Source organism: Labrus mixtus, chromosome 16 (assembly GCF_963584025.1).
Source record: "Labrus mixtus chromosome 16, fLabMix1.1, whole genome shotgun sequence".
NCBI classification, from domain to species: Eukaryota; Metazoa; Chordata; class Actinopteri; order Labriformes; family Labridae; genus Labrus; species Labrus mixtus.
The window spans coordinates 25791213-25805162 of record NC_083627.1 but is presented as its reverse complement, the minus strand read 5'-3'; the positions used below and the strand labels follow the sequence as shown (position 1 = coordinate 25805162).

The window sequence follows — 13950 nt, the reverse complement described above, 5'->3', positions numbered from 1 at the left end:
ACGAGCTACATTTACATCTATTTAAATTACATTATTATGGTTCATGTTCTGCAGTCTAACATGAATGAAGACTCTGGTGACATCAAATTCAAATTCATTCATTTGTAAGGATTTTTTATTACAAACAAAGAGGTGAATTGACAAACTTGATACATTCTATCACTGTTCTTTCCCGTTGTCTTCTTTGCTTTTCATGGGGAAAGCTCCCTCTGAATCATCACAAAGTTGAACTCTTGAAAGTTAACCACTATTTGATTAAACCACTTTGGAGGAACAAATTAAAGATTCACCAAGTTTCAAGTTTCAACCTCTTAATTTTTCTGACTATATTACTAAGTTCCTATCCAGCAGGTTGTTTTTCCATTTGCCTGCTTATGCCACATGTCTCATGTCTGTAACAACCTTTGTATTGGTCAAAACTGACAAGGAGGCACCTTCAAGTGACAGAAAATAAATGGACAACCACAAACAGTTTTTCCTCTAGTGCGGACGGGGCTTCAATGCATGCCGTCTCTATGGACTGCCCACATTTGACAACTTCAGGCCCAACCAGATATGCAAAAAATAAAGCTCAACAAACACTGTAACATGAACTGGCTTTCATGACAAACTACAACCCAGAGACCAGATCATTTGATGTATTCTGATTAAACTAATGTTTTCTCTAAAATATGCATGTCTATATTATAGCTTTTTTCACATAAATACTAGGGGTCTGGCAGGAGAAACTCTGGGTAAAGTCCGAGTGAAACATTTAGCTGTTTGTGCTCACAAATACAGCAGCTTCTGAAAATATCAGGAGTTTTTCTGCAAGTGTGAAGCCCTATATAACAGCTTCTATGAAATCTTAGTATAAAACACACTCCCGCAACCGAGTCCACATCACCCAAGTCCTTCATAACCTCCACTGGCTCCCCATCCCCCAGAGTATCCACTTCATCATCACCTACAAAGCCCTACATAACCTGGCTCCCCCTACCTGTCTGAACTCCTCCACCAGCACACTACCACCCTCACTCTCAGGTCTGCAGGACTAACCATCGGTCCTGGGGGGACAGGGCCCTCTCCATTGCTGCTCCCACCCTCTGGAACTCACTCCCAAAACACATTAGAGACTCCCCCACACTCATTTCCTTCAAGAAATCCCTAAAAACTCACCTCTTCAACACTGTCTACAACCACTAACTCTCACCCTCCTTCCTTTACATTACTACTTTGTTGTATTGTTCTCGTCATTTTTGTTGTTATTCCTTGTTAGAGCGTCTTTGAGTATTTAGAAAAGCGCTATATAAGACTAATTTCTTATCATTATCATTCAAACATTTATGAAGGTAGGATTTTTTGCAGTGATAGGATTTCTTTTGAATAGAAAATTATGTTAAATCTTAGCCAGTTTTATTCGAAACTATTATAGACAAGTTCAGGTAATAGTATCACTGAAAGAAAAAATGTTGGTTTAGTAAGCCAAAAGTTAATTTAAAGAAAAGGTTATACTAAGTGAAATTAACTGATGTAATGTCTGGGCCTATTTTGAATGTATAAACCCTAATTAGTTTAATCCTCCTAAAGAGCCCAAAGTTCATTACAAAGTTTGTAGGTTACAGCCACATAAGGGACAGCATGAATATGACTCATGTATTGTGTTAACCAGCAAAATGACAACCTGCCTATAAAACTACTCATTTGACAATCAGAATGTGGAGAGGTGGAATCAGCAGTTTCCGATGTAAACTAGAGAAACTAACCAGCAAAGGGGACAGGTGATTTTACTGTTCACCTTTCTGCAGTCAGCACGATATACTGGAAACATTTACCTTACTTCTGTGTGTGGTTTTAAGTGAGGTAACACACACGCCATACAGATCCAAATTTCCCTCACTGGATGAACTCGGTTTGTTTTCAGACACTGATCTGCACATTACTCACAATGCCGTTCCCCTTTCTGGTTCTCAGTGCACTGTCAAACATTTTTTTGTAATAAAACCTGAGCAAGCCTGGCTTAAGGTAAGACACAGCTGCACATCTCTGCTAGTGGTCTAAGTAGAAGTTCACAATGTTACATCTGATATGTCCCCACTGTACTACATACTCAGTAAGCTGCATGCATATTAAGTTTACCTAAAAAAAACAAATGCAGTCTCATAGGAAAGTCCTGCAGTAAATCCTGACATTGATTAAATAATAGTGCGCAGTTTTACTGAAACTGTCTTAGAGAGCTTCGTTAGGATGCTACATTTTGAGTCGGCTTTGAATTGTTTTTGTTTTTAATCATAATTAATAGTGTTATTGTCAGTGGTGGTGGTATTATGTGTAATGTTACATAAAGCTGTAGTAAACCCAGCTTTGCATTTCTTATAGAAAGAGCAAATAAATAAAGAAATACAAATGTGTAAAAAATTATACCTATTCCAAAGAAGTATTTGAACTTTGTGCTGGCTGCACATACAAACAGAAAGCAGCAACAACTAATAGGTTTTCAAATTAAAGATTTTAAACTTTATCATATAGAAGGAGCTGTTTCATTTTGCCTGAACGTCTAGCTGGAAATGTTTTGTGGCTACTCCTTACAGTTCAGGCTGCATGTCTTCAGAGCGAGACTTTGCTAATTGAAATGGTTTAAAGTTCCAAAAGATCTTTCTTGACCAGCGACGTGGATCAACGTTGTCAGTCTAATATACAATACATAAATCACGCAAATATCGAATCCAGTACCAATATTAGCCTGGATCTGTCCCTTTTCTGATTAAGAGTCCAATTAACATAATTGTGTGCAGATCAACACAAACTTCATTTACAAAATGACAACAAATATGAATAAACTTCTCTCATAGATCCACTACAGACAACTACCATTTAGCAACCTGATCCATTACAAAATGTATCTCAGCACATTTAGACTCTACATTACACCATTCTCTACTGTCATACAAGTGTTGATATTGTGTTTAATATATTATACATTTTAATATTTATGTATCCATATCCCTGCATGTTGTATTTTTTTCATGACTGTCTGTACATTGACAGCAATGTGAAACAAGAGTCAACTTCCTTGTTTGTGCACACATACTAGCCTATAAAACTGATTCTGACAACTAAAAGAGTAACTAATAAACGTGCAACTAAGTTAATTGTACAAACATGAGCAATTCAGACCATGTTAGAAAGTTTAACAAGGATTGTTACTGATATTGTTTAACAAAAGATGGGAGACAAATTGAGGATGGTAATTTAAAAAGGTTGGAGGGCCCCTGTCATTTAATCCTGGTTGAAGGGTGGTGTGCAGATTGTCATCTCGCCCAATAAAGACACAACATGTAGAATGTGCGTGGACCGATCCAGTTGGTCGTGGTTAATGTTGGACAAAACCCCCTCAGTGGTTTCCAGCAGTCAGATGGATATCATTTCTATTTGACAGCCTCTATTTATCCAACAAGCTCTAATCTCTGTTGAAATTGCCAGTTTCACATTAGTGTCCCTACAGGCAGCAAGGAAATTAAAAGCAGTTCTTTTTTACCCTGAGCAATACATACAGTAATTAACTTTGTCGGCTTCTGTCTGCATGTTCGACATCATCAAAAGCATGCAGCTTTCTCTTCTGTCTGCTAAAACTACTGTGCAACACACGCCTCCACACAGACAGAAAAGCGGACCGACTGAAAAGTCCCAGAAGATTTAAAAAATAAAAAATAAAAAAAATTGCCTGCCAAGTGATCATTCGCACATGTACTCATGTATTTGTTTCCCTGCTCCACTCTTCATGCAACGAGGAAATGTTAGCTCCTTATTTCTTTGCTACTGCTCTAAATCAGGGAGAGAAACACCCGGAAATCCACAACACTGTGGCGGATCCCCAAAGCAAACTGCACACGACATGTTATGCTACAAGTTTAATTTAGCATACGGAAACGGGCACTGTGTTCTCTAATCTAACTGGGTTAATCATTATTCAATACCGGCGATCAATCCACCGCATACCGGGCACAGACAGGGGTGTGACAATACGAGCAACCTGCAGCTAGCATGAGATAACGTTAGGTGTCTCAACACAGACCAAATGTCTCCCTCCGAGCAGACATGACACATCAAAACCAGAGGTAACATGTATACGTGAAAAGACCTCCTCGTAATCACCTGGGGGTTCATGTACATGCACCCGTGTTCACTCACACCAGTCTCGGATGTGTTATGGAAGGTTCACTGCCCATGTACCAACAATAACACGGCCTCCCGACACAAGCTCAGCCCGGGAGAACCGGTGGCCAAACACGGGCTCCACACAATGTTTTAAACAGCCGCAGTGGCCCCCGACACCATATTCTTCTAATTAACAAACACCCGGGGGGTCTCTACCTGTCTGCCGACCTTGCAGCCCCACAGGTCCCCGTGACGCGGATGCTAACAAAGGCCCGAGAGCTGTCTGGAGCGGAAGACCGACACAACGAGAGGAAGGAGTCAAGCAGCTGAAAGGGAGGTAGCCGTCACAGCTTCACGAAATACACCTCTGTATCCCCCCTCAGAGTCGCCATAGCGACAATACCTGCCCCGTTGCACGAATAAACAATGTCCCGGGGTGTCGCGATTGGGTGTGAGTTCATACTCACCGGCGGAGAGGGTGGATGGTCGCGGATTTCGGCCCCAGTTTCTCTCTGACACCCCAGGCTTTCACTCCGACAACATGGCGGCTCGACGGAGGAGCAGGCAAGAGCGCTGCATGACGGGAAGGGATGAGAGAGAGCGTGCGGTTCATTGCGCCAACCGGGAGGGGAGGGAGGGTCGTAGCGGACGGGTCTCTTTGTTATGTCTCTGGGTTGTTTGTATTGAGGGGTGTATTCATGTTGTTTTATTTTGACTTCATTCACATTATTTATCAATGGTTAAAATAAAAATAATTTTAAAAAAAAAACATAGCCTCTAAAAAAATTACGGCTGTTCGCGAGTAGCCTACCTCACTATAATAAACATCAAAAAAATAGTAAATACCAATATCACAATATCAGGCAAATATTTTGTCTGTATTCATTAATTTGTTGTTGTTTTTTTTTTACTGCTGACATGATAAAATACTGATGTTATCTGCTATAATATGGGGACATAACGTTTATAAGTCTTGGGTTACTGTACACAATGTACCGGGGTCTCCTCGGTAACGGGGTGCTTGGCAGCCATGGCAACGTGCTGCGCCACACGGTCAGCGGGTGTTTGGCTGCTGATCGCTCCGTTACACCTCCGGTATGAACAGGGGAGCGTGTGGACAACATGACAAAAATACTCCCTTTTCTTCGTAGAAATGTGCCCGTGGAAACCCTTAATATTTACTGTCTATATGGAGACCCCAAGACTGCAGCTGGCAGAAAACTGTTCCCAACCTCTGTGTGCATGACGTAATGCAACTACATTATGGCAGCCCTTTAAAAAAATCTATGGTGATCATAATGACATTTTCAAGATGTGGCTGTTTAACGTACTTGTCATACTGGATTAATCTATGTAGTCGTAGTACCATATATAATTTCTCTAGCCAAAATCAGTCTGTTCTGTTATTGCACATAATTGCAATTGTTTTTTATATCCTGAATAGGAAACATTTTGATTGTATTTTTTCATTTTAATGAACCCTCAGTCGTGATCAGTTCGACCTAATGTGTGTTTGCACATAACAACAGAAGTCATTTTTAATTTAGAAAGTGTATTTTTTTTTATTTCAAACTTCAACTTACACTTATTAAGGTCCTCACTTTAAACCTGTTTCCCTCCTGCCCTGTCCCTGTCTCCAATAACATCCACAGAAACTACTCGGAACATATCACCACATGAGTTCATCATGTATTTTCCCTCTGTGGTCATCTCATTGCTCCCTCCTGGATCAGGTGAGTGGGGAGAATAAGCTGCATTGAGTTGGTAAAGGGCATCAAGGGGATATAAAAAACAGGGTATGAAAGAAACAGGTATGAAGAAAAACTTTGATGTGTACTTTTCTTCCCTCCGCCAGACCCAACCCCCTACCCCCATTTTTTCTAACTGGAACCAACAAAACAATCATTGGCTGGTTATTTACATGCACAGTATCCCCCCTGCTCCCCCCGCCCCCACCAAAAAGACACACTAATGCCTGATCCCAAAGCCATCTGCATCCCTAATCAACAGTATTAGATGTGGAGTAATTGCATGTATTTTCCTGAAAACAAAAATATCCTGGCATTGGAGTTTACTTATGCATTTGAATAAGAATTTGAACTTTCATGGACAAGTCTGTCGATATTTTGTAATGTTCTTGTTCTCAATAAAACCTATTAAAATAACATGCCAACAATGTATATAATAAATGTATAACAATGTAATAAAAGCACTCAATATTGTTGTTTGTTGAGTGACAAAAGCCACAGTTGCTAGCTGTTTTAGTTTATTATTTTGACTTTTTTAGAAACATGAGGATATATCTATGACATGTTTTTTTGATGATTTAAAATGATCCTGCTGAAGATGATAGTATACACACATTGTTGGTTTTGCTTGTTAATGAAAAGTTTGTAAAAAATGCCAGATTGATCCTTTTAACAGTTTTCTGTTGATGATTTTGCTGCCTCATCAGACCTGTAATGTGAATAGCTTTATTAACCCCGGTGAAGTTCAGCAGCATGGGAGGAAGAAAAGATGGCTTTGGGAAAGGAAACCGTAAGACTGCTCTAATTTGACATCACCACACTCTAAAACGACAACAGGTACAAGCTGTGCCTTTTTTTATTATGTGAGCCCCACCCACAACCCCAGCCTCACACAGACACACACACACACACACACAAGCACCCAAAATATAAAAATAGAACAAAACAAAACAAACCATAAGGATGTTGAGTGGTAAAAGTCCAGGGTGCTACCACAGAGCACCAGCTAAGTCCTGCTGAGTTACACACACATTATCCACACACACACACACTTGTGGGAGTGTTGAGAGCTGGAAGTTTAGTGAAGTGTGTCTTCTGTGATTTGACAGTGGTGTCCCCAGCTCCTCCCCCTCCTCCTCCTCCTACTTCATCTCCTCACACCACCTGGCATGCTGGTTCTTCCCTGAGCTCCATACATTCTAATCAGGGCTGTAATTCTCTCTCTGAGACACAAGCACACATGCACACACAGGCACACAATTCACTCCCTCTGGGTGGGGTTAAGTCCGTTCTTCAGATAAACTGTGATACACAGAGTGAGTGTAACCAAGGCAACCACTGCTGCTCTCCATCCACAGTGACACCGTCAGGGTTTGGCCTGAGGGGGGCGCTACCAGCAGTTATCCAGCCCTGGCAGAAGAGAGGAGGAAAGTACAGGATCAGTCATCAGTATTACATTAAACTGAGCTTGAGCATGTTTGGCAAGGATCATTTATTGCAAGTCCCAGGTATAAGCTGTTAAAAGAGAGTATTAAAAGCAACATGGAGGGTCTAATGCTATATTTATCTTCAGGAGTCCAAACTGGGAAAGTAGCACACCTGAGTTCTTGATGAAAACAATTCAATACCTCTGAACACTATCATTACACTGGGTGTGGGAAATGGGGTTTGCTCTATCCATGTTAGCCATTGTTGGCAACACAAGTTGATAACAAGGCATTACACTGTATTTTGCACACAAATATGAGTGATAATGAACAGTATAATACTACTTTGCATGCACAGCATGAGAGAAATGTTTGATATAATATTCAGTATATTCAAAATACAAGTTGTAGCTGCATCTAAGCTTATAGTTACTATGCCTTATGGCTGCTCTAAATGTTTCACACAGTACCTCTCCTGAATGAAAAATAATGGTTAAAAGCACAAGTGCTTGTTGCAGCGGCCATGGGTTAGAATCTTGGACCTTTTCTGCATGTCATCCCCCACTCACTCCTCCCAGCATTTCCTGCCTCTCTTCAGCTATCCTACCAAATTAAGGCAATGGCCCAAAAATAACACAAAAAAAGCAGACATGCTTTTCCCCCCAACAAAAGGTCCCCATTTTTCATCCTGTTCCCTCTTCTCTCAAGCATCATGCTAGCCCACTGAGCCGTTACCACCAAAATGATACAAATTCAACTTAAGGTAGCATGCAGCTTATTGCAATATTTTGATTGTGATAATGATGAAAAGGCTCTCGTGTTGAACTCCATCTTTTACTATTGCTGAAGCGATGATACACCACTTTTGAATGCAGGCTGGGGTTAATAAGCCTGATACGGAAATCAAACTCACAACTGAGTCATGCATTAATAAAGATAAAGTTAAGTTGCATACTGGTAATTGTAGGATCCTGAACCCAACAGGGGACTTGAAGTCATGAAAATCTCAGCTTCTGCTACACTGATTTCTAACTTTTTTCACTTGCTGGCTGGAGTAACCTTTAAATAAACAAATGTTAAACACTAAGTTAAAAAAGGAGATCTAGGAAGAGAAATGTTGCATGATGTTATATCAGTAACTCACGTGTAGAGAGGCTGCAGTTGGAGATGGGAGGACTTCTGAGGAGGCTGGTATCCGTACGAGTCGAAGCCACCAATGAAATCAACTTTAAGAGAAGAGAAAGCAAAGGGTGACTTCATTTCACATTCCCCTAAAACTGCCATTTTAAGCAAGTGTTGCCTTTCAAGATCAGATTCTGTCTTGACATAAAAATCGATCATGAACATGATGCTCTCAGTATACCATTACAATATTGCAAATCAGAAAATACAGAGGTGATACATCATTTTTTCTACTGCTTCTATGTCACTGATACATTGTTCTCAATCAATTCAGAGGAAAACGCTGGAAATGAAAACTGTCTACATCACTGTCTATATTAGTGTAGTTACAGCACACGAGTGGGACCTGCTTTCCTCAAGACATGTTCCAACATCTGATACATTTATACCCTTTGCGCCTTTGTTCTTTCTTCTTACCAAAAATAATAAATAAGTTAGGATTCCCTAATGTTTTACTTTGATTTCCAATATATAACACACATTCCACCTACGCAAGTAGTTGCAAATGTATTTATCTATTTATTCATTTTTGGTGTTGTTTTTTTATTCAATGACTTTTTTACTTTTAAACATTTTGGGTAGCCTAAAATTAGATTATTGAACATCTATCAATATCCCGTGTTTTTATTATTGTAAATTTTTCTACCTGAATATGGTCTGTTTTGCTTTTAGGTCTTGTAACTTTGTAATGGTAAATGGACTTGAGCTTGTATAGCGCTTATCTAGTTTTCTAACAACTAAAAGCCCTTCTTAAACTGCAGGTCACATCTAACCATTCACGAACTAATGTATATAAGGTGTCCATCATTATTAACTAACCCATTCATATACATTAACACAGCGCTGAGCGGGAGCAACTTGGGGTTAAGTGTCTTGCCCAAGGACACATCTACTTATGACTGCAGGAGCTGGGGATCGAACCCCCGACCTTCCTGTTGAGAGATGACCGACTCTACCATTAAGCACAACTTCCCATGTAGCTAAATGGTGTGCTAACTTTGCAGAGCACAGATGCTATAGAACAGAAAATGCTTAAATTTTCATTTCGAAAACATGTTTCACATACAACCATTTTGTCTACAAGAAAGCCACAACAAGGTTATTTTGTAAGCGCTAAATTCTTTGTTATTTCAAGACATGCTCGTTGAGTTTTTGTTAATATCATAAGCACCTAAATTATTACAGGATTATTAAAAAGGTTTACATATACAGCTATTAAAATCTACATTTTCCTCAAATTCCAGCACAAGATGGCAAATTATTCATCTATAAAAGTTATATTATATGTTATTATTTAATTATCCCCACTTTGTTATTACATTGCACACTCATACTATATGAAATGCTGTTAAGACATTTTAGACACACAATGGCGATTCCTTTTAACAGGAAATCAAGTCCATGTCATGTCATATCTACAGGACATTATTCTCTCATTGAGTGAAGAGTGAAACACAAACACAGGAGGCACCAAGGAAAGTACCATTCAGACAAAATGATGGCACAAATGAGCAGACAAGACAAGCACATTCCAGCCGGCCTCTTGAATACTCCCCACAGATGGAGTGCTCAGATCAGCCAGCGGGAATCCTCTGCACCGACAGAGTTAAGAGTGACTAAAGCAGGAGAAAACAACGCGGCCTAACCCCCAGAACCCCGGGTTGCTTACACTAAAGCCCCCTCGATAGTGTGACATAAGTAAACCTGATCAGCCGAATGAGGCACTACAGGAGGATCAAGGAGATTTAAAAGAAGACAAAACACTCACAGCTGTCCTCGTCATCCTGGAAGACTTTGCTCACGTAGCAGGCATACACGAAACCAAAGAGCTGAAGAGGAGGGATGGTGAGAAATGAGGTGACTGAAGCAAAGATATTCTTTCACAAAATGTGTATGAATATTTGTTTGTGAGTGTGTGTGTGTATGTATAGATACGTACAGCCAGTAGGACCTGAATGGCTGAACTCAACACCTCTATGTACTGGTAGTCAAGGAGACACCCAGAGACAGTGATGACATGGTGGTCGTCCGGGGCCATGTGAGAGTCTAGCAGCCGCGTTACCAGGCAACCAGGGCCATGCTCCATCCACCACGAGCGATGGAGGGATGTGTTGAACGTCATGAGAAAGTCTCTGTCCTGAACACACAATCACAAACAATTAATGGCATCACTCATCAACTATTACTGATGATTTATCCAATTATGAATTTTACTATAAAATGTCAGAAAAGAGAGAAGAGATTTTAAGATTTCTCAAAGACAAATATGACACTGATTTCAAGTAATTGAAAGAGAAAAGCACAGCTCATATTCATATTTGAGAAGCTGAAACCAGACTATATTTGACATTTTTGTTCATGTTACATAATTTCAACCTGTGGTTACAAATCTGTAGTTCAGGATCTCACCAACATGTCACAATGTAAATCCCAAAGATCGTGAAGCCAAAAGATTAAAAGGTTTAAAAGGGAATAAAATGTTTCTACACTAAATTAGGGATGATTTTCGACAAATCATAGTGTTTTCTTCTTAGTGGGTTATTTTACAACTTAAGTACTCAAATTAAAGTAACAACAAAATACTTGAAGATATAATGAATCAAGGTAAACATGTACAGTGTTACAAGAAAATGAAAACATTAAGAAGTCATGGAACCACAAGCTTGACAATAATGACAAGAAACAAGATGCCGCTCAACTCACTGATTTATCAAGAATAGGAGTCTTTTTTGTTGTTGTAATACAAAGCAAAGTATCTATAATGTATAAAAACACAGGACTCACCTGAGACAGGTTTCCAACCTCCAGGTAGAAACAGATAATGAACGAGTTCCAGCCCACCCAGAGGACCAGCCATACTGCATACTGCAGGACACACATCCAAAACAGATACTGTATGAGAGGAACTCTACACACACACACACACACACACACACACACACACACACACACACACACACACACACACACACACACACACACACACACACACACACACACACACACACACACACACACACACACACACACACACACACACACACACACACACACACACACACACACACACACACACACACGATTTATCAATGTAAAGTAAACAGGAGCTGCTGAGGGATTCACTCACAAAGATGAGGTATCTGAATCGAAACTGCACGGTGCCGAACATGCCCAGGATGACAGCCATGATGTGCATGAAGTTGGCCAGAATGGGGGCCCACTGATATCCCAGAAAATCAAACACCTGCCTTTGAAGGGCCGCCACCTAGAGGACAGGGGGGAGGGCCATAAATACACACAAACAAAATATTTAACACACAACAATACAAATACACACACTATTAAGGACATATGCAAATAAGACACACACGAGATGTCACGGTTTAACGCGCACACATACACACACTGTGACAGGACATACACAGGTCTGCTGCAGTTGTTTCCATGGTAACTGCCTGGAGCACCAGTTAGTCCAGTGACTGTAGAAAGAGGAGCATCCCCCCAAAAGCTCCCCCAAACTAATGAGAATCTATGGGCCGAATCCCCCTGCCCCTAAACAACAACCCATCAGCTCTGCACACAAAAGCCTGAACAACAAGCCCCTCACTCTGTTGTCCATGCCTGCATCATCCAACCACAGTCTCATATTACATGCTTATTACATTTAGAGGGATAGTCTGAAGCTATTTGTAGGCACAAGGAGCAGATAACTTTAAATACAGAATGGAGACCAGATGGTGGACATGGCCTCCTTGTCCTGTGCTTTGCATTCACATGGTTTTACCAGAATGGGGTATCACCTCACTGTCTCTCCCCTACAGACCACCCTTACACCAAAGCGCCCCCTGCCTCCCTCCCTTTGCTTCAAAGAAACACACAATCGCCTGTTATGTGGCATGGTACCCTGGCAGCTGCAGCTCAAAGCTTTTTCAGTCTGACTGTAAAGAGAGGCCGGACAAAAATGTCTGATTACAGTGTGAGTGTCTGAAGCACGCTGCTCTAATTATATCCTGGTGCTGAGGCAGCTTCAGCTGCGCACACACACACACACACACACACACACACACACACACACACACACACACACACACACACACACACACACACACACACACACACACACTCACCAACTGCAGCGAGCATATCACCAGCAGCGTGCATCTTCCGTCGCACTTCCCCATCTTGGAAGGCTCAGGACGCGGCTTGGGGCCGCGGAGGCTCCGGGGGAATGACGAGTCCCCAGTCAGATCCAGACTGCCTGGTCGTCTCAGTTCACACCATTCCCGGCAAAGTAGACGTGCCCAAGGCCGCCGCCGCCTCCTCCTCCGTCAGCGCTGAGGTGACTCTTTCACTCACAGTGGGTGACCCATCTTGGCCGCTGGTTTTGTCGGTAAATACCAATCACGGTGGTTTTCAGGAAGGAGAGGAGGAAGAGGAGGAGGAGGAGGGGTCCAGTTCACGCCGGCCTGCTGCGGTCCCACCACCGACAACAGAATCACCTCGGCCACACCTTCCGGAGAGGGGACACACAAAGACACAAAGAGAGACGGAAAGCTGTCATAATCGACCCCGGGCTGCAGACAGAAATGAGCGTCATATGATAGTGAATCACACGGGGACGGCGGGGAGGAGGGGACCGACCCCGCAGCGTTACTACGGCTAACGTTTGGCTACATGCACTTCTCTACGGACACAAAGCAGTCCGCTGTGACTCAAGGTTTTCTAAGAAATGCAGAGTCCTCGTTCCCCTAAAACTCCCCGTTCACCCCAGTCCCCTTCCCCTCTCACTGTAGGTGAAAATAAGTCAAGTTAACGGACATATAAGCTCACCAGGACCGGTTTCATTCGAGCGGTTTCGCAGCGTCTTTTGTCAACAATCGGTGCCGGGGCGGGCGCAGGAGGAGCCGAGGGTAGAGAGAGAGAAACGAGGGGGTGGGGGCTCTCAGTCACCGCGACCCCCTCGAGGAGGAGCTGCATGGAATCTGCAGACCCGCTCGACAGGAGCACAAAGAAACGGGGCTCATACACAAAAACAAAGAGTACCTTATAACTACATTATTACAACCGATCTAACATTAATTGGAGAAGAGTTTAAAACAAACCACACACTGTTGGTAATGATTTAGAGAAAACACACCAATGTAGCCTCAATAAATGATGTACTTATAGTTTAAAACAGGTTTAATGACATGTCTATAGACAAATAAGAAAAAGGGTAGGCTACATTTTATGAATTCATCATGTTGTTAATTCAAAACAATGAAACATAGCAACAAAACAAAATGTATATGCATTTGGCAGGGGAGCAGTGAAAATGAGTAAAAACCCTTGTTCCGCCCAACACACAAGATGTTTTTCAAATAAAAATGTATATCTACTGTTCGTTATGTATACAAATATTGGACATTGCTTATTCATAATAGCAAGCACTTTAATTTTCATGATTTCTTTAATTT

General features: G+C 41.5%; 2 protein-coding genes across 3 annotated transcripts in view; both read right to left on the bottom strand.

The window, feature by feature from the left end:
- The window catches only part of pum1 (pumilio RNA-binding family member 1), a 28427-nt gene extending 23666 nt beyond the window's left edge, over positions 1–4761 (bottom strand). The window contains exon 1 of the mRNA XM_061060252.1: positions 4605–4761. The gene's annotated coding sequence lies outside the window, so the exon portion shown is untranslated. The remainder of the gene's footprint in view (positions 1–4604) is intronic.
- Positions 4762–5672: 911 nt separating this feature from the next.
- Positions 5673–13463, bottom strand: nkain1 (sodium/potassium transporting ATPase interacting 1). 2 transcript variants are annotated; one of them, XM_061060253.1, is made up of 8 exons: positions 13325–13463; positions 12622–13004; positions 11622–11759; positions 11279–11359; positions 10434–10631; positions 10263–10323; positions 8457–8538; positions 5673–7295 (listed from the first exon to the last, which is right to left on the bottom strand). In XM_061060253.1, the coding sequence occupies exons 2-8, from the start codon at positions 12673–12675 to the stop codon at positions 7286–7288; spliced, it is 624 nt and encodes a 207-aa protein (XP_060916236.1). In that variant the 5' UTR covers positions 12676–13004; positions 13325–13463; the 3' UTR covers positions 5673–7285. The 2 variants fall into 2 exon arrangements, with proteins under 2 accessions (XP_060916236.1, XP_060916237.1); XM_061060254.1 differs by having other exon boundaries at positions 13313–13436.
- Positions 13464–13950: the final 487 nt, after the last annotated feature.